The following is a 27,541-nucleotide window of genomic DNA, read 5'->3' on the forward strand; positions in this document are numbered from 1 at the left end:
TCACATGGAATGCAGAGGTGTTCCGTGCATCCACACGCAGACAGTTCCATTCATATCATTTGGGACGAGGGGGCTGCACAGACACAGCCGCTGCTCCCAGTTTGACATCCATGTGGGTAAGGGTGAATGTGGGTGCCCAAGGGCAGACAGTGTGAATTCTGGGATGTGCTAACAGCTTAAGGGTTAAAATAGTCTCTGTTAATTGAGAGAGTGAAGTCCTGCTTTAACCTTCCTGGCGGTCTGATTATGTCAGTATTTCTGTGCTGAAAGCGGTACCATTATTTTGCATGTAAATATGTAGTTTTTTTATTGTAGGCTGTAATTTTTAGGAATAACTGAAATCTGTCCGAACAAGAGTCTAGTAAACATCCCGGGTAGGATAAAATTTGAAACACGAAATCATAAATTATAATTTAATAAATAATCATAAAAAAATAATATTATATTAATAATACTTTTAATTCAATAATATAATCAAACCAAAAACACTGAAATTTGAAATAGAGCGCCAAGTGCGCACATTGCTGAGCAAAGTCGAAAAATCAGTGGCTGATGACGCATTTCCCCACGAATCATTATCACTGATTTCTGCAAGTGGTTCTGATTTACTATCGCTGTTCTCTAGCTGATCTAAACCTGCTTTTGACCTAAAGGGACACTTTTTGGACGCCATGGACGTTTCTCAGTTTCCAGGCAGAAAGAACAGACAAAATGCAGGCAGGGCACAGGACAAAGCACTGCTAGGGTGACCATATGTAAAAAAAATATATATTTAAAAAAAAAATAAAAATGTAAAAAAAAATGTTTAAAAATTATAATTTTTGGTTATAAACTAATTTGGCTTATTTTGTTTTTTACTAAATAGATAACGGAATAAATTTTGGCCAGGATTTATGATGAACTATTATTTATTTGCAACATTTTATAAGAAAAACACTTTTTTTCAAAATTATTGGACTTTTTCATTTACATAGCAAAAAAAATAAAAATCCCAGCGATGAATAAATACCACCAAAATAAAGTTTTATCTGTCTCAAAAAAATGGTAAAAATTTCATATGGGTACAGTGTTGCATGATCGCGCAATTGTCAAAGCTGAAAATTGCCCTGGACAGGAAGGGGGTAAAAGTGTCCTGACAGGAAGTGGTTAATGGTTGAACTGGATGGACTTTTGTCTTTTTTCAGCCAGACTAACTATGTAACTATTTCCATGGTCCAGTCAAACCGTCTCCATTGTATAGATATCATATATGCCTGTGTTAGGCTTGATAACACATGAAGAGAGTACAACGGTAGGGAGGGAGATGAAGGAAAAGACACAGTATTATTATACAATATGTAAATAAAGAAATAATTGCCTGGGCATGTAGGACAGCACAATCCCGGTTGTCTTATAGGATTCTTACAGTGAACTAGACACTGAACATCAGATTCTGTAATCACCCCTTCCTGTAAATGGAAACAAAAGTGTTATTAGGATGGAGTAGTCTGATCTGTGGTAGTAATTGCATTATATCAGTAGACTCTACTAATGTCATCAGGGTTTTATAAAACATATTAAACATTTTGATTAAATTAAACATATTAAACATTAATAGAATATAATGAGTCACATACTGTAGCAGTTATTAAAACTGGAGATCTATATTTCAGACAATAAAGTCAACAACACTGAAAGCTGACTGGTAAAGTTGGGGGAAAAGAGTGTAACACTTATCTCTCTAACCCTTCTTAGCAGGTTTGCCTGCATTTTCCTATGGTTACATTTCAAGAGACCCTGTCGTCAAATTATTAATTTCAACAAAAATGTCCCCATAAAATTATATGTGCATTAAACATATTTTAGGCGGGGACTGGCTGGTGGTCATATAGACATGTCACTTTGCCTGGCTCTGGAGCACGGTCCGCCATTTAGTGATGTCTGATTTAGTTGTTTTGTTCCTAATCATATCCTAAACACAGACTGCATAGATTATAATGTTTTCATATAGGTTAAAAAGTATGAAAATCAAATTTTTTTTTAGTTTTTGATAGAGTAGGAGGGGTTTTAAACCCTGTTAGTTTATTCACTTTCTGTTCTAGAGACATGACAGGAAACGAGAGAACATCTCTCCAAAGTTAGGGGAAATTTGCCTTTTAGACAGTTTACACTGTTCTTGTAACAACTCTAAAATTAGAGTAGAACTAAAGTCAAAACTTTTTTTTTTAATTTTCAATACAGTAATGGAGGGCTACAACCCTCAGTTTTATTGTGTCCCATTGGGGAGATTTCCTTTCACTTCGTGTCACACAGCCAAAACTGGAAGAGGAAATCCCTTCAAAGGGACGGTATTCCTGGTTATCACCAGGGTCATCAGAACAAGTGGAAGTTTCCGATCTATTCCTATTCTGGGGACAACTCCAAAATTTGGGATTTTCTTTTATTTTTATTTTCCATGATAATGGTAAACAGGACAAAAAGGGTGAATCTCTCTAACAGGGGCACAGACAGCAATAAAAACTTACAGATGTTTTAATTACTGTCCACTCTAAATAATACAGCTTTCCCCCTTAAGCTGGCCATGCGCACAGCAAATTTCAGCAAATACATGAGGAAATGTGTTCAGTGGGTAGCCCTCTTTGCCATCTCTAACTTTACATCTCTCGATTAAAACATTGACGGAAATGGAAACAGCGCCTAAATTCAATCAGATGAGGGCACTGTTCGGGTACAATGACCACACCAGGAGATTGGTCCATCCATGTTGTATAGTGTTTTTTTCTGTTCTTTCTGCAGGCTGAAAGGAAAGATAGTGTGTGTGTGTGTGTGTGTGTATATATGGCAAGCTTTACACTCTGTTCTTCTGGTGATATCTGTTCTCCTAGATTGTAAGCTCTAACGAGCAGGGCCCTCTGTTTCTTCTTGTACCGATTTGTATTGTAACTGTAATGTCTACCTTCATTTTGTAAAGCACTTTGCAAACTGTTGGCACTATATAAATCCTGTATAATAATAATAATAATGGTTATTAGGACAAATAATTGGGAACATCTCCTCAGCAGGGACACAGGCAGCAAAAAACAGAGGTTATAACTCTTTCTACTCCCAAACTTTCTAATCCAAAATATAAAAAATGGCTTTAATGACTAAGGGCCGATTCACACTTGTGTGTTTCTGTTCAATTCCTATGCAACTCAGTATGGTGCTATTTTCAGCCCAGGGGCGGACTGACAACTCATGGGGCCCCCGGGCAATAGGGGATCATGGGGCCCCTGTGTCTTTGCCCAAACTCAAAAAAGCCTATGAAAAAGGTACCAGGGGCATCTCATGGGGCCCCCTACTGACCCCGGGCCCTCGGGCAGTGCCCAAGTTTCCAAATGGTCAGTCCGCCCCTGTTTCAGCCCGTTCATCGCATGTAATTGCACTGGTGATAATGGTTATCAGGACAAATAGATGGGAACATCTCCTCAGCAGGGGCACAGGCAGCAAAAAACAGAGGTTATAACTCTTTCTACTCCCAAACTTTCCAATCCAAAACATAAAAAATGGCTTTAATGACTAAGGGCCAATTCACAACTATATGTTCTTGTTCAATTCCTATGCAACTCATTATGGTGCTATTTTAAGCCCATTCATCACATGTAATTGCACTGGATCACACCAAATGTAGTGCATACATTACTTTCCAAAACATACTACACTGGTAATGTGCGTTTGAGGTGTCATTAGGATTTTATGTTGATCGCACCCCCAGTGCTTTTTGAAAGCGTTGCAGGAAATGGGCATGGAACATGGAATTCCCACACCGTGTTCCAGTGTGAACAAGCCTTAATAGTTTATGGTCCTTATTTACAGAAAAAGCAACAAGTAACAAGTACAAGTAAGTCACACATAATACTTATAAACAGGAAAGAGGAAAAACAAGGTGTTTCTACTTTGTCACATTGACTAATTACCTGAAGTTAGCAATATTATTTAAATAGTCTTTTAAAGCCCACAGTAATTGCAAAGACTTTCCCAATGCAGCAGGGGAAACTTTAAATTAGCTATGTATGTCTGTTTGTATTTGTACTTTATGCGCTTGGCTTAGTATGAGGAAATAACAAGGATCTGATTTCCACAAGGTAATGAAAAAGAAAAGTGAAAGCATTTCCACAGCAAGCTGTCAGATACTACGTCTTAGCTTTTGCATTCAAACCTAAAAAAAAAAAAGTATTCTCATAGATCTGATTGATTGCTGTTGTGAAACCCCTAAGGCTCCATGCACACTGGGCATTTTAATAATGCTGGTAACATTAGTTGTGTTAAGTCGTGTTAAAAACGTGAGCTTTTTAGTGTTTCTTAGTGTTTTTGCATTAGCGTTTGGCGGCGTTTTGCACGTTTGACATTTTTAGTTTTTTTTTCACCAAAAAAATGTTTTTTTTGCTTAAAAAAAGACCAAAAACGCCGGTTTGCCACATTTTACCGCATTTTGCTGCATTTTTCAGCATTTCTGCATTTTTACAGTTAAAAAAACTCCTCTAGAAGCCCATTAGTTCTGGGGTTTTTTTCCAGCCAAAAAACACCCCTGCCAGTCTGATGACAGTCTATGTGTGCATGGACACATAGGATAACATGCTGGGGAGATTACATGCTGAAGAAAAAAACGCCAAAAGCCACAAACAGCAGCTATAAAAATGTCCAGTGTGCATGAGGACTTACTCTCTTCTCTATAAACAAAAACATTTTACAAATCTTCCTAAAAATTACTTTTGAAAGCAACTCTGTAGCCTCTAAAAAGTATTGAAATGAAAAGTATCCTGTAGAAAAAGCAGCAGAATACTCACCTGTCCAATTCATCTCTTGAAAAGCTGTAGGTGCCACTGCTATCCAACACTTTCAGCTCTTTCAGATGGTTTGTCCCCTACCAGACGCTGTGCTTTTTCCTCTGACCCCTATATCACTACAGGACACAGTAGCGATGTAGGAATCCGTAGATGAACCAGAGCGCCCTGCTACACAAACTCCTGGAAATGTAGGATAGATGAACCAGAGCGCCCTGCTACACAAACTCCTGGAAATGTAGGATAGCAGGGGCACCTGAAGGTCTTCGAAAGAGCAAAGTTTAACCCCTTGTCTACCAAGGTACATTTATATATCCTGGTATTCAAGAAGTAAAGCAAGTTCATGGCTGTTACTGCAAAAATAAATCTTAAAACAAGAGTTATTGTGAAAAAGTCCTCTCCAGGTACACAATGCAAGGATTTTAACAAACTTGCTAGAGATTGGGGAAGTCATGTTGGTGTACTTCAAAGCTTCCTAAATCAGGACTAAGCTGAATACCTTTGCTATAGACACAACAACAATCTCTGTGGTGAAATAAGGAACGCCACATCAATAGAACCCTGTGCAGATATCCCATCAAAGCTGAAACTCTAAGTACATTAAGTGTAGATTAAAGTTCAATTGTATTTAAAAAAAAGTATAACATGGGATAGATACACAAATCTTTTCACAGTTTACTTTTAGTAAAAGTTAACTTCTTATTTTAATTTGCCACCAGCTATAGTTTACAAAAATGGCAAAGAATCTAGACTATTTCAATCTTAGGAAGCACTGTGTACACTGCTTGTGTGTTTGTCGGACTGTTTTCCTAACATCTTATTTTAATAATAATCCAAAAAAAAATTAATAATCAAAAAAAAGGTCCCTTGTTGTACATCCACGGCCAATCACGATGCCCACTGCTACCCACTGAAGACCTGACGCATGTGACCAATTCCAACCATAAAACTCAAGCTGTCATCAGCTATTTAAAAAAAGTGTCAGGGATAGTGTTGACGTCATTGCCCAAATATGACCATGGCGATATTTAGCCAGTTCAGCTCTATAACAATTTTTTTATATACATGTAAAAAAATCTCAATTCTTGGCAATAACATTACTTAATCCCCCAGAACATTATATATTTTCTGAAAGCAGAGGCCCTGTAGAATAAAAAGGTGATAATTAAAAATGTTTATGTCACATGATATTTGCGCAACTGTTTATTGAATACAAATTTTCAGGAAAAAATATAATAAAATACATTTTAGTGCCATGAACACACAACAGAATACCCAATTTTGGTTAAAATAAATAGATACCAAACATTCTATTTCTTAAAAATGCATGTGCCCACAATATCACCAAAAACAAAGGTGCCCAAAAATCACCGTAGGTGGTGCTTTAAAAGCATTTACAGCTCATCAGTTTAGAGTTAATTAGGAGCTCCTGTGCTAGACTTTTTGTTCTCACTCTGATGTTTGTGGCGATATGTTACACGTGTGGTGCAACCGCAGTTGGCATACACATGCACACCCAGGGCTTGCATTTGGTGTGTGGGGCAACAGGGCCTATGGCAATTTTTTTTATTTTAATATATTTTTTATTACATTTTTCATTTTTAAAACTTTTTTCTATTATTTTAACTTGATTGCTATCACAATGAGGTAATAAACCCTTATGTGATAGCAATGGGTAGGTGACAGGTACTCTTTATAGAGAGATTGGGGGTCTAATAGACCCCAATGTCCCCCCCGCCTTTCACACCATCTAACCAAGCACATATTGGCTTGGTTAGATGTGTCCCCTGGATGTACTTGCCAGGAAAGGGCGCATTGGAAACCAGAAGTGACATCATATCCGGTTTCACTGTTTGCATGTGAGATTGAGGCATGATTTTGGTCTCACACCGATTTCCCTACCCTAGCCAGTGATTGTGTTCCAGGGCTTCAGAAAGAGAGGAGATACCGGGAACCACGGAAGGAGGGGGCCTCCGATGGAGGGGGGGGCCACGCTGCAGGCTCTGTGAAAGTGATCTACAGCTATGGAGCTATTGCAACCATCAGATTGTGATTAACAGTTCACTGGTTGGGTAATAATGTAATGCTCCAGTTAAGTCCATTTGTTTACATAGTCAGGGATTCCTTGATGTCAGGTGACATTACTGTTTGGTAAAGACATGGCGGGTAAAAGCCACTACTGCTTTCTTTGCAACCATTGACACCCAGGAGAGTGGTAACATAATTTCCAAAATTTGGCCATGTGGCCATATTTAGGTAATGAAGTAACCTGCTCCACTCCTTGCCCATTTGCTTACTTAGCTTGTGATTCCCAGTCATGAAAGTGAATGGGCCAGTGAATAGGCTCGGTAATGGTGATGATACTTGTACTATAGTACTTTGAGTCACTTATAAGAAAGCATCATATGAAGTCATTTTGATATTAGAACTTCTAATCTGCATACTGTTTCTGAATCACCGCCTCAGAAATGACTAAAAAGCATGGCTGCCAGACAAGCATTTTCAGCAGAAGTCAGCTATAAGAGATTCTTTATTGCTCATAGATTTCCTTTAAAGGAAAACGGCCATTGATTCATAGAAGGCACACTCCTTAAGATAAAATCAAAAAGACTCTTTAAGTATATGGAAGATTTAAGCCTAGTACACATAATTACAAAATCTGACTAACAATCATTCTATTTTATCCAAATGTTTATACCATGTTGAAAACAAGAATGCCATTATTGATACAAAAATTCTCAAATGATATAGGAAAACTTTCCGGGTACGTAACTAGGTACGTAACTATGATCAAGCGCAGAATCAGAAGTGATTTAAGATGAGTGTGACCCTTCTAATCATAGCAACAATAATAACATCAGTATTGACAAAAATAAAAAATAGTATTATTAATACTAATAATAATATGAATAATTATTATTATTATCATTATTATTATTATTATATCATAACTAGTTATTTGTATTCAAATAATCTGTATACCGGCAAACTGTATACTGCTATTCTTTTATTTCTATAACAGAAATTCCAGTTTACTGTATATCTTAAAAAATCTTTTATTATCTTGTATATGATCATTCTTTCGTGTTTATGACAATTATTTTCATTAACATCTTCTGGGTTGTACTTTGTTTCCAACCATGACCGTTCTTGCTCATTCAATTTTTTAAGAACGAATAGAGTACTAATTAAAAGAAAATTGTTCATTCTGGTAACTAACAAGAAACATTTCCTAACATGCCATCTGAACAGTCACCTCCAACGACTCTCGTAATCAGTGTACTATGAAAGAGAAAATCTAACGATTGTTCTAAATGTGGATATTTTCGGACAATTTTCTAATAATGTGTACTAGGATTTCACAAGCAGGTGACTTCTACAGCAACTCAGTGACTGAGATTGGATTTCAGCAGTTGAGCAGGAAGGCTAAGTGACTGCAGTGACAATCAATGGGGGGAGAATGTACTAATCTGTATGCAATACAATTATAGAAATACAGCACAGCAAGATGTTAAAAATGTAAAAGTTCAAACAGTATTGAACAAAAAATATTTGCTCACTGAAAAATAATCCAAATTATTAGTAGTTAGTGTTCTTTTCGAGATTACTAGTCTAGACAGCTGTTTCCTAATTGTTGCAACCTTTATTTTATACATTTTCAAATTTTTACATATTCATCCAGGGATATTATTAAAACTTTTTGCATAACATACATTATATATTATCAAATTTAGAAATTGCACATTATTCCTCTTTAATTAATAATGAAAACATTTTAAAATAAATAAATGGGCTTCTTACCTGACACTGCCGCATGAGGCAGGGCTGCGAAGAGTCTTGCCATTTCATTGAACTATTGTAAACGCTACCATGAAAGTTACAGCCTTCAAATGAAGAGAGAAAAAAATTAAATATGAAAAATATACGTATTTCTTCAGCATCTTAATGTCGGCTTTATGACTTACTTCATTCTATTTCTACACTATTGCCTAACGTTTGCAGACACGTAAGCGCCACAACTATTGACCATCTAATTCCAAGGCCATGGCCATGGTGTTGTCCCACTTTTCTGCTCTAACAGTCTCTAACTCTCTAGGAAGGCTTTCCACAAGATTTTGGAGGGTCTTTAGGAGTTTCTGCCTATTCAGGAAAAGATGTATTGGCTAGATAAGAAGACATAGATAGTGACAACTGTTCACATTTAACCCAAAAAGGTTCAACAGGAGGTCAGGACTCTGTGCAGATCATGGTACTTACTCTATCCTTGTGAGCAAGCCTGTTGAAGGTGAAATGCATATAGGGAGTGTGGTTATTTGGGTGCAGCCTTTTTATGGACTTTTTTATGTAAAAAATGTGCCAAGACAAATTTACAACTTAGTGCGACTTTTATCTTTCAATATACACTAACTTTTTGTAGCAGAGACGAACTGTGGTTACCAGCACCTGAATGGTCCATGAATATCAACAGGCAAAGTTTTGGAGCAGTGCCCTCTACCTAGGTATGCTTTTACTATTCAGACCTCTTCAGTTTTTTTATAATGTTTAAAACATAGAAAGCCTCAGAGAAATACTGCTGAAAAAAGTGGAAAAATAGTACTGGATCAACTATTTTTATTGTTATTGCTATCTTAAAATATTGACGTTTATGTAAATAATCTGGTTCCCCGGCAGGTGGCTTCTACACCCGAGAGGATCTTCACAGTTATCTTGGTCTGTAGTATAATGTAACAAAAATGGAAACCAAAGTGACACACCACTGCCAAGAAGTCAGGATACAACTTTTTTCCAATAAAAGTCACAGGGACAATCCAAAAAGAATCCAATGCATTTTGGGGGTTAAAAAATGCATTCTTCATCAGGGCTTGATTGGAAACAATGTGAAAAGACTAGAAATGAACTGGACCTTTAATGCTATTTCTTCCAATGCGATTATAAGCACAGGCCTTGTCAGCAGCTGGTTTGGCACTGACCTTAACTCAAAGCAGCTGCTGACAAGGTCTGTGCTTGTAATCACACTAGAAGAAATACCAATAAAGGTCCAGTTTATCTAATCTAATCTATTTACATTGTTTCCAATAAAGCCCTGATGAAGAGGGCATATTTGGACCCCCAAAATGCATTGGATACTTTTTGGATTGTCCCCCTGACGTTTGTTAGAATAAAGTTTTATAGGGAACTTTTAGAAGTGGTGTGTTGCTTCATCTTCCATTTCAGAGAAATGTTGAGAACACATGAAAATTCAAAGTTCTTCATATGGTCCTGGGTGTAGCATACCTCCTTACTTTCTGAGATGACAATGAGGTAAACACCTTTTAGCACAAAGTATGTAAGCAAATAAAAGCACACCCCTACTATATCCCCAGTCACACAGATCGCAAAGGTTTGATGTGCAAAAAATGAATAGTTAAACCTGCAACTGCTTTTTTCCAACAATACTTTGCAAATGAAATGACTTATCAAAATAAGGAATACATTAATTAAGAAGCTGGATGAAAGATTTAGTGTGGTATAACACTATTAGTAGTTAAATATTACATTTTATTATAGCAGCCTATACATCAGGTCAAAAAGTGGGACAATTAAGGAGGACAGTGGTAAAGAGGGATTTGGTCCAGAAGTGAGACACTTCCTTCAAATCAGGGATTGTTGGGAGCTACGGCATAGGAGTGATGGGAAACCCATAAAGAGCTGCTAGTTTTCTAAGTGTAGTGCTACCCCCACAGGGACTGCTGCTTTTTCTTCTCCAAACAGTACAGAGGTTACCAGCCACCCAAGCAACAGTCCATCAACTCCAGATACATTTAGGGGTTGTCTTTTTCTATTTATTGCTGATAAAACTTGTGACCGAGAAGGGGTTAGGGCCGCCAGGCTTCTCTGCCAGTTTCCCTTAGTCAAGATGGTAGCACCAGCACCAGACAGCCGATTGAAGAATTGGCTCAGGATGAGGACACTGCTGGATCCTTGGATGGGTTAGTGCCCTAATAATAAAAATCAGCAGCTACAGTATTAGTACATGCTGACTTTTAATTCTTTTTGGCGGGGGCCATAACTCTGATTTAAGCAAATGTGAATTTTGGACAGTCTGAGGCCTCACAGCTGGGGACCATAAGGCATCTTATCACTTTTGCATTTGGTTACCCTGCACCACTACACGGCTATTGGAACCCAGTGAAATCTCATGAACACTGCACAGTACAGGAGGGCAGTCTTCTATAAGCTCACTGTCTAGGACAATGCTGAGGACAGGGGACTGGCCAGTATCTGGTACCCTATTAAAGCAGTCTCAGTCCAAGAAACCTCTGGCACTTATATCCCAAAAGCACACAGTGCCCAGAACTCAGTTCAGGGTCATTACTCACAAGTCCACAGGACAGTTGCCACCTTCCAGCTTCCTCCAGAAACAATCCAGTGAATGAGGCAGTCCATCTCTAGACCAGATCCCTGTGGTGAAGACCTGCATTCACTTGCTGATCACCTCCAGGTAGGGTCGCACCAATACCGTTTTTTTGTCGGCAAGTATAAGTACCGATGCTTGTGCTCAAGTACTCCCAGATACCAATTACTGATACATTTGCAGTGCAATTCAAGCCCATACAAAATGAATGGGCTTAACTCGCACTGCAAATAATCGCATGTGGAATGTGGTGCGATTCCTTTCTGAAAGACATGTGGTTTCCCTGAGGGCACGTTGCAATTTGCAGTGGGATTTGAACCATACAAAATGAATGGTTCAAATTAGGGATGCACCGAAATTTCAGTGGCCGAAACGTTTCAGCCAAAAACACCCCATTCGGCCGTTGGCCGAAATGAAAAAAGCACCGATACAGGTGCAGAAAAACCCCGCCCCTCGCCGCTCGGTAGTTCTCAGCCTTACCTGAGAAACCATCGATCCCGGTGCTGGGCATAGAGATGAGTGAAGGAAAGATGGCTGCCATTCATCTCTATGCCCTTGGAGGACCAGAGCGATGTCACTTCCCGTTCCGGCCATTTTTAATTTTTTTTTAAAGCACTAGATCAATTCTTTTTTTTTCTTTACATTGTAGAGGAAAGATGTGGGGTGTTATTGACCCCATATCTCTCCATAAAGAGGACCTGACACTAATTATTTCTATCACAAGGAATGCATGCAGGAATAAAAGTGATTAAATTATTTTTTAAAGGGACAGTGAAAAAAAAAAATAATAAAAAAATGCTTGAAGTGCTCCCGTCCCCCCGTGCTCGCACATGGTGGTGAACGCCTATGTAGGCCATGCCCACATATGTAAGTGGTGTTCAAACCACACACGTGAGGTATCGCCACGAACGTCAGAGCAAGAGCAATAATTCTAGAACTAGCCCTCCTCTGTAACTTTACACTGCTAACCTGTAGACATTTTTAAAGCATCACCCATGGAGATTTTTAAGTACTGCAGTTTCACACCATTCCACAAGTGTGGGCAATTTTAAAGCGTGACATGTTGGGTAACTATTTACTTGCCATAACACCCTCTTTCATATTTTACTAAAAAATTGTGGTATATATAGGTTTTTTGGCAGGTTTTTTTAATCAGTGTATTTTTTTTCCAAAAAAATAAATATACATTTTTAAAAAAGTGCGTGTTTTGGTTTTCGGCCAAGTGCATTTTGAATTTTCATTTCGGTGCACCACTAGTTCAAATCGCACTGCAAATTGCACTGCACACATATGAAAGCTGCATGTAATTCACACAGGAATTGCACCGCTACTTCAGCTGAAGTAGCGCAATTTCAGTTCAAATTACATGCGGTTCTTTGCAGTACTATTTGAGCTTATTCATTTTGTATGGGCTCAAATCACACAGCAAAGGTATTGGTTTCAGGTATCACAGCATTTGCACAAGTACTTGTGCAAATGCTTAGTATCGGCACCAATACTGGTATCAGCAAGGCCCCACCAAAAATCCCTTTATGCTTTAACAGTTACTGTTTTACAAAAACTAAAGACTGGAGTTATACTCTTGCTTGCCTCAGACCTTGGGTTTTATTTAATGTCATCAAAGACTGATAACTATTGGCAACAGAGGCTGTAAATATACAGGGCAATAAACTTCAATTTTGACCTCAATGTTGAGATATCTTTGTTTGCAATGTCAAGAAAAGCTACTGTGCCGTTTTATGTGGTGTAGAGAAAAATGTTTATAATAGATATAAACAGAATACTATAACTAAATATATGTCTAAAAGATCTTTTTTAGGCAGGGGTTTGAAAAAGTTTTTATGGAAATGCAACCTCAGTCATGGTTATTATTTACTACTCCATAAGGTCACAGCACTACAGGAAACTAATGGAAAATATTATCCATTAAACCAGTACAATGTAAAACATCTGAGCTATAATACTTATGTAGGAATCATTGCGTTTCATGTTTCTTCCCCTGGTTTTACAAACCACAGCCTATATATAGCAAGCCTTGCCACTGCCATTTTTTTTATTGAAAAATGCTTTGAAATAGAAATATAATTTTCAAAGGACTGCCTGCCATGTATGAAAATAGGTTTAACATTCCACTTTTTAACAAATTAACTTTAAAAAATTCACAAATCCCTGTCTACATCAGGAATATTTATTTTGTTTGAACTTTTTGAATATCTATTGATTTTCATTTAAGACTTAGATCCCAAAATTGTTTGGCCTTTAAGCTGTAATTAGGAATAGTGCACCATAAATAGGTAAACTAATACAAAAATAAATGCATTGTGGACTGCTAAAGGGAAACTCCAGAAAAAAACTAGAAGATTGTGAAGATTCTAGTCTAACTGCTCTTTTCTGTGCCTGAGTTCTGCTGTTCCTTGTGTTACACCCTGTAGATGCTTGGCCCAAAAAGTTATACATATTGAAATATATTGGTGGCACAGGTCCAATAGCTGCTCTGCAAAAATGGGCTTTTTACAGGTTGGGTTGAAATGATGCACATTTGCAATTCCAGAGACCATAGTACTTGAGTTCTATTTGAGACAACTATTGTAGTAATAATGAGGAGGTCCCAAAAACTGGGAGTTGAGTAAGATTTCAAGTCTGGGCACACTTGTGCACACTTATTGTTTTATCTCTAGGAGTCTAGTTCACGCTATCAATTCTTATCTTGAACTACCAAAAAATTACTTATGTTGTGAAGACAAGGAGAAGGAGATATTCAGTAGTTAAGTAAAAGACAACTGGGCAGGTCTGACACCATTTCTTGGAAATTTCTGTCCACAAAATCCGGTGTCCTGCCAGCACACAACAGGAAATGAAAAAATAAGAGTATATGTGGCAAATCAACAGGCATTTTCTTGAAGACCCTTTAACCACTGCCTACTGGAAAATGTATATATGCAACAGTAACAAAAGTGGGCTTTAATGCCCAGTTGCCAGACATATGCACCCACGGTGGTCTGAGGTTATGTGTTGAGAGTGTGCTTCCAGAACACTAACTAAGTTGTCACTGACAGCTTCCGGTCATGACTTCTGATCAGGAGCTGTCCATTATGTGACTGCTGTGAGAGCCTATCACAGTGGTCATATGATAGAGAATCCACACTGCCTCCTGGTCACTACTTAAATGGCTTCCGCGAGGTGGCATTAGGGGTTAACTAATGGGCAAATGTGCATGAATTGCAAAAATGAACTGATTTTTTTTGTGATCAGACATACACTTTAAGGAGCTGTTCAATAAGAAACTTCCTAGAGCTGAATGGTAGACTGTAATGTGTACTCAATACTTTTGTACCCTGCTTCTCTCAAAAGGTCACCTTAAAGTCTTCACCTGAGCTGGTTTCAGAACCACTCAGGCTGTACCTTCTTTGGCTCAACTAGATGTCAGACCTATGGTCTCTTAAACAGACCATGTCCGTTACACTTTAACATCATATCTAAGAAAAAAAATCTGCCGATAGGTATTAAGTGTAGGCACCCAGAGGTTCCCACAATGCCTGCACAAGCTTTCTGTACCTCCTGCTTTGACTCAGAGCAATGCTGTTCTGACAGGTACTTCCTGGCGTTTCTAAAGCTTTCGCTTCACCTTGCCGCTTCCTGCATATTCCTATTTGGCATTGAGACAGCCAATCAAAGGGATAGACCAATAGGGATGTGGGGTAGAGGCAAGCTGTGACAAAACCCAAAAGGTACTGGATGCCACAGGAGCCCCGAATCTCAGAAAGACCTAATATACAAATTCTAACAATTCCATGTAATGTTAAAGTGATCCTACTCTTCTTGCGCCCCTCGCCGATGATCTTGGTTCCTCCTCCTCTTTTTTGTGTGTCCCCATAGCAAGCCAATTGCTATGGGGGCAAACGGTATCTACTCGCTACCAAGCTGAGTGTCTATGGAGCTGCGCTCCATAGACACAAACAGGGGGACGTAACCCCACCGCCTTCTTCCTCCTCACTGAATTTGTAGAGGGGAGAAGAAATTCAGCCGTGCACAGTGCTAGATCCATTCTCCCATCTATTCCTCTTCACACAGGGAAGGGGAAGCATAGAGTAATAAAACATGTTTTTTACCTTAATGCAAGGAATGTCTTAAGGTAAAAACGTTTTTAGTTTTAGTATCACTTTAAACACCTACCTTCCTACTACATAATTAAGCCAGACATCATAGTGATGAGCCAATGGGAAGGCATGGGAGACAAAAGTAGTGGGCCAGGTGGTATCGTTACATGGAAGTGCTAAAACATTTCTAATAAAGCCCCCTTGAAATTCAGCATTTTCAGTGTGCTCTGAAATACATTTATAATGTTTGTCGCCAGTTTGGGACATTATCGGAAAGGACAGGTGTATGTTAAATGACATCTGTTAGCAGGATTGAGCATCAGGAAATTAAGAATTTCACAAGTTGGAAGCAACAGAATGAAAATTTTGCACTTAACATCAGTTGACAATCAGGCAGCAAAACAGCCTTACAAAATACTGGAAACAGGACAGCAAAGTAAAATATGAACCAAACTTCTAACCAAACTATTTTAAAGAGATTACCAGGTTTTCACTGTGTAAGCATATCAGCTAACAAGAGACACAGTCCAGCAAAAACCTCTGTCTTATCACAGCTGGCACAATGTATTTTGACATAGAACATGAAATAGGTTTGCAATCTCATTTGAGTTACAAGGGATATATTACTGTATCTAGAAGAATACTGCTATCAGTGAGCCAGGACACAAGGTGATGTCAATAGAGCTATAGTATGATGATGTCATCACACTCTTGATGTCTTGACTGTTATGTACATTGGTACTTTCCATTTATGTGCCCTGCTCACAGCTTCAAGGTCAACAGAAGCATCCCATACTAATGGAATAATGATTAACTACTACAACAGAGGGGGATTGGCAGCCTAAAGTTGAACTCTTGCTGATATATTGTATTTCAACTCTCTATATAGTTATTTGCCTGGATCTGAGCTTTACGTATCCTCACACTCTACTTAATGCTTGGTTATATCAGAAGAAAAGACAAATATTACAGTGCCTTGAAAAAGTATTCATACCCCTTGAAATTTTTCACATTTTGTCATGTTACAACCAAAAAAAGTAACTGTATTTTATTGGGATTTTATGTGATACACCAACACAAACTGGCATATAATTGTGAAGTGGAAGGAAAATGATAAATGGTTTTCAACATTTTTACAAATAAATATCTGAAAAGTGTGGCGTGCATTTGTATCAATCATTTTGTATTAATCTATTGTATTAATTAATACCCCTAACTGAAATCTAGTGGAACCAATTACTTTCAGAAGTCATCGAATTAGTAAATAGAGCCCACCTGTGTGTAATTTAATTTCAGTATAAATACAACTGTTCTGTAAAGCCCTCAGAGGTTTTTTAGAGAACATTAGTGAACACACAGCATCATAAAGGCCAAGGAACACACCAGACAGGTCAGGGATAAAGTTGTGGAGCCACTTAAAGCAGAGTTATAAAATAATACCCCAAGCATTGAACTTCTTACGGAGCTCTGTTCAATCCATCATCTGAAGATGGAAAGAGTATGGCACAACTGCAAACCTAACAAAACATGGCCGTCCACCTAAACTGAGAGGCCAGGCAAGAAGAGTGTTAATCAGAGAAGCAGCCATTTGGCGAGATGGTATATTACACCGAGTAAGGCACACAAACAACACGTAGATGTTTCACTGTTGTGTTGGAGAGGTTGTGAGAAAAAGAGAACAATGTTACACATATGGTGGGACTGTCCGAAAATACAGGATTACTGGTAGGGAATAATACAATTTATTGGGGAAATATGTGGGATTATGGTACAGAGAGAACCGTGCATGTGTCTGATTTATAAATGTGAGCCTTCAGTAGATTTATATAGTAATAGGGTACTATACCATTTAATCGGTGTGGCTAGGGGCTTGATTCTCAAGCTTTGGCAAGTCCCAGAGCCACCATTAATACATTTAAACAGAATGGATAATATCTATAGAATGGAGGAGTTATACCACATTGAGGAGGACAAAATAGACAAATTTAGGAAAACGTGGAGTAGTTGGTTACATTTTAAAACATCTAAAAATATCTGGAACTGGTTGGAGTTAAGGTGGGAAAACATTAGAGAGCTTAAAGGAGAACTCCAGAGAGAGAATGGAGGCAGGAGTGAAGGGTTACAGATAGAGACAGAACCATGAGAGAGGTTAGAAAAGAGGAAAAAGGATATAGACTGGGGTATGTGGAGGGTGGGCGGGTGTAAAGAAGATGGGGGGGGGGTAGAAAATGCAAATTAATTTATGTATTGTTGATGTATTTGCGTTTTGTATTTCCTTCCTATGTCTGTGTATTAGAAGTTTTCTTTTCTTGTTTGTATTGAAAAAAAATTAAGAAAAGATATCATAAAGAAATAAATTAATTAATTAAAAAATTCAGAGAAGCAGCCAAGAGGCCCATGGTAACTCTGGAGGAGTTCACAATTATGCACCACTTTGTGTTGGTCTATCACAGAAAATCCCAATAAAATACATTTACGCTTTTGGTTGTAACATGACAAAATGTGGAAAAGGGGTATAAATACTTTTCAAGGCACTGTGTACTTTGTGTAATATTCATTCCATAAAGGCTAGCATAAGGCAATAAAGGGTTAATATAAACTTAAAGATCAGAAGATAAAATCAGATGAACTGGAGTCCAGCTTAATGTGCATTGTATAGAGACGTCATTGTATAAGCACAAAGCAGACTAAACCACAAACTAAAAATATACTACAGCATAGCCCTCATCTATGAATATTTGCTACTAGACTACCCTTCCTCTTCTCTTCTTTTTTCATTTAAAAATTACATTTGACATGTGAAATAAACTGTACAAAGAAACATCTGCCACAAATGGTTTATAGAAGTTTTGATAAATTCATCCTTCGAGACAGATCTAGTCAGGCCAACACAAAAACACAAGATGATGCCAAAGGGACTTGAATTATTTCATCACAATTAAATGTGTCTGTAGAACTCTCCGAGCTGCTGGTTTCACATCCTGATGTATTAGTATTATAACTGAAATAAAAATGTTGAAAAGTGGTAAGCTCCCTAATTAACACTGTTTTAATAGTCCACAGAGGCATTCAAGTGTTAAGCCAAATTTAAATCTAACAGATTTTAAGATCTGCATAAAAAACGCATACATTTCAATTCACTGATCTAATGCTTTACAATTTCTTCATGTTAGACAAAACTGGGGACTTAATTTTTTTCAAGTGCTCACTCAGATTAAGGCAGTGTTTTATTTTAATTAGAACCTATATGGACAAGAAGGGAATAAAAAGAGCTTACATTATGTCCCTACAGCATGCTAAGTGATCTGTAGAGAAACAGCTAAGCTGCCTAAGTCCCCGCCAGGGGCGGACTGACCATTTGGAAACTCGGGCACTGCCCGAGGGCCCGGGGTCAGCAGGGGGCCCCATGAGATGCCCCTTGTACCATTTTCATAGGCTTTTTTGAGTTTGGGCAAGGACACAGGGGCCCCATGATCCCCAATTGCCCGGGGGCCCCATGAGTTGTCAGTCCGCCCCTGGTCCCTGCTCACACCGGTGTGAATTGTCATACAATTTGATAGTTGCAAATCTTATGACAAGTCGCACCTTATTGTTTGAAATGGAAGCAGACATGTTGGTGCGATTCGGACGTTGGAGTCGCACCAATTTGGAAAGTGCTTTATGCATTACTTTTTGCAAGTTTGGGTGCTACTTGCATAGCCATCTGTGCATAGCCAAAAACTACAGGTTATTTGTGTCTTCATGTTCCAAAAATAATGCAGTTCTATGTATCATACTGTACAGACTACTGGTCTGGTATAAGGCCATCTGTGGGAATACTGAAGAGATGAGACTCCAGGTGTGATCGGGAGGGCAGGGAAACATCTTTATTAAATGCTGAGGTGTCATTTTTTTATTATAGATATATGGATAGTCTAATGATATCGCTGGCTTGCTGAATGCTATATTAACATGACTGTAAACTTAATTTCTTTCTTTCTTTTTTTTTAAATAACAAACCTATCAGACTTACCTACTCTGTGCAATTGTTTTGCCCAGAGCTGCCCAGAGCTCTGATGAAGAAGGGATGCCCTTCGCTGTACTGAGTGTCTACCCCCATGATGGGACTCGCACTGGCTCCTTATCTTTCAAGTCCCTCTGAGGACTTACATGCCTGATTTTATTTGCTGTTTGTGACTATCATTTTGCATTAATACATTTTGGTTACTGAGGTAATACGCAAGGTTGGTGCGCTTCTCGTTTTTATTTTCGCTTTGCAGTATTGGTTGGGCTTCCCCAGCCTTGTTTGGAGCTGCCCAACTCTATTTGCACTGGTGGTCGATTTTTCCGGGTCTGGTGCCATCCATCCACCACCCGCCTGGGTCCTACAGCGCAGGAGAATTTTTTGCTGATGTTCCTAGTTCCTCCCCCCTGCTGAGTGATCCCATAGCAAGCCACTTGCTATTGGGACACTCATGCAGGCTTGATCCTGAGCCTCACTGTTTGTGTTCATAGGCACTGCCTCCTGCTTTCTGCTCACTGGCTATGATTGACAGCAGCAGGAGCCAACGGCTCCTGCTGCTGCTCCCATGTCCAGTGAGGAGAGAGGGAGCAGAGAGAAATGCTGCTTTCACACAGCACTAAATCGAGACCAGGTTTAAGTAAGTATATTGGGGTTAAGGGGAGCTGCACACAGAAGATTGTTTACCTTAATGCATAGAATGCATCAAGGTAAAATAACTTCTACCTTTACAACCACTTTAAGCAATATGATATATAACAATTATTAGGACATAATAAAGACAAAAGGGAATACCAGTAAAAAATAATAAAAAATTGTACCTTTACAACGTTCACAGCAAGCTCCTCTCTGTTTGATAACCAGAGCACAATCCTTGGACACCACCGGGCACTTCTCCCTCTTGCAGGTCACTTCTTTGTTCTACAATGACATGAAAAAAAACACTTGCCGTAAGTTTTCTCTGTTTTAAATACCTATTTCTCATGATACAGTCTAATTTGACATTGAAACATGCACAAGTATTTTCTGATTAGCTGAATCTCAGTATAAATATACAGAAATCCCCCTGCGCTCCACAGACCCTAGTGAGTTAGCTGCTATCACCTATTCTCTATACCGCAAGATATGTGCAAACAAAATTATATAAGTGGTGAAGCGCTCAACTTAAATAATAGTGAAGATTATCTCATACCTAAATAAATATGCAAACTCAATAATCAATATAAATAACCAACTAGTGCAATATCCCCATATACAAATTATACGTCCCTGGTGGTATAGTGATAAACAACTGATACCTCTTGAACTGTGCAAATATACAAACTCAATAAACTAGTGCAATGTCCTCACATATAAAAATTATACGTCCCTGGTGGTATAATGATGAACAACTAATACCTCTTGAACTGTGCAAAGTGATACTTATATCCAATTAATTAAACCAATTAAATAAGATATTAATTACAATGAAATAAATTGTGATGCCACACTGTGCAAAATCATAAAAAGTGTTCAAATGACGTCACTCCATGCTGCAATTGTGCTCTTCGTGAAAATCTTGACGTGACTCCCCTCAATAATAGCCAAAGTGCCCCCTCACCTTCCACATTCGACCCTTGCGGGTCACAAAGCTTTATATATATATATCATATATCTCTGCCAGGTGTTTTTCCTCCACTGCCTCCACCGACCCAATCAGGATCCTCCTCCAGGCAATGAGTTCCACTCCAATAACTCCCCTCACAATACGGACTCAGACACAGGGCGCATATGCAAGAAAAAGCAGACCTCCATAGTGCAACACTGTTTTAATGCACTCAGCTGAGCCAGTTGGTTATCCAGGGTTCCATCGTATGGTCTCAGATGTTGTTTGGATCATACATCTTGTTCAGTTTTACATGCCTGTGTTTTTATGTCTATTGTAAGTATGATACTTACTTTGTTTCTTCAATAAATATTTTAAACGATAATGCACTAGGTCGCTCTTTTTCTGTTTCTCCATTTGCATTCAGTGGCTAATGGAGGAACATGAAGAGATGAATTCCTCTATATGCAGCTGCCCTGCTGCTCCTCCTATCTAGCTCCTTTTGGCAGGACCTGAGCTGAGAGAGTTAGCGCTGACAATCTGCCCCACAACCCCCCGCACAGACAGGAAAGGAGAGGGAGCTGCCTCTGCTCCTCTTCCTCTTGCCCCTTCCTCTGCTCTTGTGTCTGCCCAGCCCACACTGCATGGGCAGGAGGTTTGAAGTCCAGGAAGAAGAGGAAAGGTGCAGCCTGACGATTCACTGTAAGTGAAGTCCCCCCCTCTCTTTTCTCTCCTCCCTCCAATGAGTACTCTAATGTAAGAGGGAGTCCTTCCTTCCTTCCTTCCTTCCTTCCTTCCTTCCTTCCTTCCTTTTCTTCCTTTCTTCTTTCTTTCCTTTCCTTCTTCCTTCCTTCCTCTTTCTTTCTTTCTTGGTCATGGTTTGTTTGCACTGGGGCCCTGAAGGTGCTAGTTACGCCACTGACCCCCTCTGTCCCATGATGATGTTACTCTCATGTGCATGCATGTGAGTAACAACATTGTGGCCCAGCCATTCAAGCAGCCAAAAAAACCAAACCTGGAAGAGAGACCAGAAGAAGATGGAAGTGCCCATGAAAATGGGGAGTGCTCAAGGGCAACATTTGACAGGTAAGTCTGTAATAATATGATAATATGTGGTGCATACTAGCACATTATGGCACATTATGGCATAAAGCTCCTAGGGCACATTTATTTCAAAACAAAATAGTGGAGTTTATTTCTGCTGTAAGAGAAATCTTCATGAATAGACAGCAATAGTGAGGTCACAGACATTTTAATACTCTGAACTGTTTCCAGAAAAAAGTGGTTTTAATAGCTGTCTGACCTGCACTTACACCCAATAACTTAATATACAAAGATTAATTTTCACTTTAAACTCAGGTTAATGAAACACCACCAAAGGTAAGAAAAATACCATATATAAAGCAGGTCTCCTAAAGGCAGACATATTCATTACTGCAGTGAAAGAAAAGATTTTGAAGTTGATTTAAAAGTGGAGCATGTGGCGCAGCTGTGCATGGTAGTCTATTAGCTTTTAACTTCAGCTTGTTCAATTAAGCATTGACAAAAAACCTAGAAGCTGATTGGTTTCTGGTGCAGATCTGCACCAGAGTTTGCAGTCTCCGGTTTTAGTAAATCAACCACTATGTATCAATGAAAAACTTTCTGGCATAAAATGCTAAGGGTGTTTCCACTTTGCATGTTTTTCTTTACCCAGTAAGGGACAAGCCAATCAAAATTGAAAATGAAAGCCCCACTCCAAGTATTACAAGTCTAGGAGTAGAGAAATAATGTGTAATGGTTACCTTTTTCCTAACTCTAGCAGGTACCCTCCATCTATGTGACCAGTTCTCCAAAGCCTCTTCTCTAAGGTGCTCTGACCGGTAGTCACATCAAGTACAATGCTGGATCAAGAGTCCTGCATTGTATTTGAGGATGCACATGACCTGCCCACAACCCTGAGCATCGGAAAGAGTGCTGCCAACTAGGTGAACGAGGAAAAAGGTAAATGTTACAACTTACTCCTCTACCCCTAGACTCAATGAGCCCCATTGCATGGGTCTTTTTTATCCTGGAGTTCAACTTAAATTCCAAAGATACAGACAGGGATTGCTGCCTACTTGCTCAGTGTTTGCAGTGGAATTCCAGTCCAACCTTAACTAAGCCAAATCTACTCCCAACCCCATTTTAAGAATATTATATGTACCCTGAAAAGGAAAGACGATCATACTTGCCTATTCTGAAATCACTATGGTCCAGACACATGACCAGCTTCCAGTGCCAGCTACAGTGTAGAGGAGTAACAGCCAAAAATAGTTGCCCCATAGTATGTCTGTCGATGAAATTATCGCCTAGGCTCTGCAGCCATTGTCACTGCCTTTCATCTACCCGGAAGCCAGAGCTGGAGCCCAGTCATGTGACCAATGCGGAGCAGCTTCAACATAGGTAAGTATAGGCATCTTTTACACAGTAGATAAAATAGTCTTAGAATGGGGTGGGAGTAGAGGTAAGCTTAGTTAGGGTCTGACTGTAACTCCAGTTTAAAACAGACTTTTAGATATTTGCAAATTCTTAACGAGCAGCGAGAATATAAAAACATACCATGTCTGGGGGGGGGGGTGTCCAGCTGGCAGGTGGGAGGGTAGCAGGGCTACAGGTAGGCTTTGTACCAGGCCATCAAGCCCTGGACGGCACTAGACATCTAATCAACTTAATAACCTCTGCTCCTCTCCTTGGATGTGGAGAAGACGTTTGATAGGGTCCACTGGGGCTTCCTTCAATAAGTACTCTCCAAATTCGATATTACGGGCTGGATGCACTCCGCCATTATATCCCTCTACTCCAATCCATCAGCAAGTGTTCTCATTTTAGGATTGTTGTCTAACCCCATAACTATACCCAATGGCATTAGACAGGGGTACCCTTTTCACCCATCATATTCACTTTAATTATGGAGCTCCTTGCGCAAAAAATAAGGGTTAACCCTGACAACACGGGTCTCCACTTGGCTGGCAAACAACACAAGATAAGTATTTTTGCAGACGATGTCATGCTACTACTCTCCAAACCTGAGATATCACTCCTGAAAACACAACAACCAATTTAGTGAGGTGTCATATTACAAATTAAACGTAAATAAATTCCAAATCCTAGGGATTAATGTCCCTTACTACCTAAAATCCATCTTATCTACACAGTTCTCTTTTATATTGACTTCTTCCTCTATCACTTTCTTAGGTATGCAATTAACAGTCTCCAACTCAACTATTCCACTACAATTATCAACCCTTTTTATCCTCGCTTCCCAGACTCCTGGACAATCTCCGCACGCCAGCTTTACTTCTGGTAGAATAGCGGTCCTAAAAATGATAATACTCCAAAGTTATTATATTTGTTTTGCACTCTCACCATTCCACTCTCAAATGCATTCTTAAGTCAACTTCAAAAGACCTTTAACCAGTTCATATGGAAACATAAACCCCCCAGATGCTCAGCCAGTACTATGATGAGACACAAGAAAAATGGAGGTATGGGCCCACCCAATATACTTAATTATTACAAAGTGTGTGTTCTAGACCAGCTTAAACACTGGTGGACTCTCCCAGACCACAAACTTTGGCACACATCTTCGTCTCTTCCAGTAGGAAATATGAAATTTATACTAATCACCTTAAAACTAGGAGCTCAGTACCCACCTACCAAGATCCTTCCAGTACTCAGAACCTTTAAAGTATGGTCGGATTCCAATCCTCCTTCCTTATCAAATACACCCACACAGAAGGTTCTAGTCCCCCTTTCCGCTCTATACCACTTTATCCCGCATAACAACCTCACTATATTTGCCTTCCAATGGTATCAAATACCTCGTGGACATACATGATAATGACTCCCTCCACACCTTTGAACACATTAGAGACCATTTCTCCCTTTCCCCTTCTTCCTTTTTTTACCTATCTACAAATCCGGAATTATCTCCATTCTCACCTAATACCCTTGTACCTGTTACTACCTGTTCCACTTAATAGAATCCTTCAAGAATCCTCATACCCTATAAAAGGCATTTCACTATATTACAATTAGTACAATCAGACCAATTGCTTTTCTAAAACAAATACTATCTTATAATGGAAACGCATATTAGGTACTGCCGTTTCTGAGCAAACTTGGCAAAGAGCCTTTTTTTTCACATACTCCTCCTCCCGCTGCGCTACCCACTGGGAACCAGATCAAAAATTGATACATCAATGGTATATTACACCATACAAACTCTACTCTACTACACCAACAAAATGCCCAGTGCTGGAGGAATTGTGGAGAAACCAGTTCTCCATACCATGTTTTGTGGCAATGCAAATCCCTACAGTCCTATTGGAACCAAATCTTCCACATTTTCATAACAGGAGCTCCGATAGACCCTGACCTTGCCTTGGTTCTATTACAATTGGGCATCCATGATTTCCCTCCCAACACTAGGTAAGTTCTCATACACCTATTTCTTGCAGCTAAACTTACAATCACTAGATTGTGAAACTTCAATCAAAACCCTTCTGCCTTAGACTGTATATCCACGCTTAACCACCAATGTGAAATAGAGAAACTGTTATCTATTACTAACCTCACGGGTTCAAAGTTCCAAAAGTTATGGTCATTATGGTTAAACAACCCAAAATGTACTGTTGACTGATATATAACACCTACCTATCTTAATTTTTAGTGATTATGCTGTCTAATCAACAAAAATGTTAGCTGCTACATTCTACTCCTGGGTTCTATCCCACTCTTTCCCCCTCCTTCCTACCCCCCAACCCTTATTTTACCCTGCCCCCCCTTGCCATTCCCACATTCCACCCATCTGCTTCCCCTTCCTTTTTTTCCTGTTTATAAAAAACGTATAATCTTGTACTTTTTTTTGCCACAAAATAGGCTTCGAGTTATGTTGTGTTGTTCATAGCTTATTATTCTGTAAGCCTACTTGTAATGGTAAATACATTGAATATAACTTGTGTTATCTGTATTTGTATGTGTACTCAAACATTAATAAAGAAATATTTGGACTGTGGAGTAATTAATCCTCAATGTTTTCAGCGAAAGCACTTTTGCTTTGGTTTTCAGCAGCTCCCTTTGCTTCCTCTTCCAAAAGTGAGTTGGCAGCCTACCAGCCTTCTACGTTCTAATGTAAGCACAGAGTAGGAGAATAGGTAGAGGTAGAGCAAAGTGCTGAGACAGTTTTTCAGCACTTCACTGTTTCTCTTTTGAATGTTGAAGATAAATTGTTACACAGTGCCCCCAGCTTCATATGTCAGTGATGGCTTGTTTAAAATTTAATTTACTACTTGATAAGAATATGTAAATATTTGTATGCGCATAGCTACAGTTTTGCTTTAAGTTATTCGAAAAACTGCTACCCAACTCTTTGTAGGGCCCTCACTGTCTCTCACATACAGAAAGACTTAAAATAAAATTGATTCTTACGGCCACAAATTAGAAATTTTAATGCAATTAGTCACAGAAAGGAGAATGAGGAAGATATAGAGGATGTTATGCAGCACAGACTCACAGGAACCCTAGGAGCTTTTTTCTGGATTCTGGCTTAAGGGAATTACAGAGAACTCAGAATAGTTGAGGTGAATGTATCCATATTAATGAACTTACAACAACAACAACTGAGTACTATCTGCCATACGTTTTCTCTTTACACTAACATTCAAGCTTTCAGGACAAGCTTTCGGGCCTTACCCTTTTCTTCTAAGGTCCAAGAACAATTCAAAACAAATTCAATGATTTTCTATACTTCTGGGCCCATGACTAGACTTTGTTGCTCCCAATGAAACAATTAACTTTATGTAAAGGCATCAAAAGTATCACTATTGTCTCCAGTTCTTCCGAGATCAAATGCAAAAGTTCTAAAGGTCTCTGAAGTAAATGTTTGCTAGTTCAATAAGTGCACTTGAGACTGAGAAACCCACAAGAAACTAACACCAACTGAACATTATTGTTCCAGAAACAGGATTCCTTTTTAGCAAATTGCAGCTTTGCCAGACTACCAGTCAAATCCTGCAGTCAGTGCTATCACCCAATGAAGTACAAAGAGGAAAACAGAAAGACAGCAACTCTTCCCATTTCTATACCAAACTGGTGACTGTCAGTACACACACACTACAGGTACCCAAGCGGGTTTGGTATTGGTATTATTTTTTTGTTAAAAGTTAGCTAGTCTCTTTTATTAGTCTTAAGTTGATCTCTAGAGCCTTGCCAGTCATGTCCTGGTGTCAGTACTGCTATCCAATAGAAAATAAATTGATAAACAGAAAGTCAGAAACTCTTTCCATTTAAAAACCAAATTGGGGTCTGTTAGTGCACCCACAGAATGCACATGCAAGTCGGTTAGATATTGTTATTGTTTTTGCTGTGAAAAGTTATTATTCTGTTTTATTAGTCTTATGTGGATCTCTCAAGTGTTTCCTTTTTTTTTCACTTTAAAATGGTCATTAGTGTGCACTCACATTAGCACTTTTAACTGGTCCCAGGCACAGTTCAGCCCTTTGGTCCTGTTTGTTTGTGTAGAGTGAGTGTTCTGAACTGTGGCCAGGATAAGTTAAACATAGAGATGTGCAAGACAAAAACATTTTTTTTTTTCAAATTCGTTTGTTAAGTTAATTATTTTGTTTTGTCATATTCATTATG

The 27,541-nt window shown here is 38.9% G+C and overlaps 1 protein-coding gene across 1 annotated transcript in view; it reads right to left on the reverse strand.

The window, feature by feature from the left end:
* Positions 1–27,541, reverse strand: part of BMPER (BMP binding endothelial regulator) — a 331,942-nt gene that overhangs the window by 199,754 nt on the left and 104,647 nt on the right. The window contains exons 3-5 of the mRNA XM_089687148.1: positions 20,115–20,214; positions 8,604–8,686; positions 1,358–1,448 (exon numbers count right to left, since the gene is read on the reverse strand). Coding sequence (XP_089543274.1) covers positions 1,358–1,448; positions 8,604–8,686; positions 20,115–20,214 — 274 coding nt within the window. The remainder of the gene's footprint in view (positions 1–1,357; positions 1,449–8,603; positions 8,687–20,114; positions 20,215–27,541) is intronic.

This window comes from Staurois parvus, unplaced genomic scaffold, assembly GCF_062004578.1.
Source record: "Staurois parvus isolate SC_StPar_1 unplaced genomic scaffold, SC_StPar_1.0 ptg000020l, whole genome shotgun sequence".
In the NCBI taxonomy this organism is placed as follows: Eukaryota; Metazoa; Chordata; class Amphibia; order Anura; family Ranidae; genus Staurois; species Staurois parvus.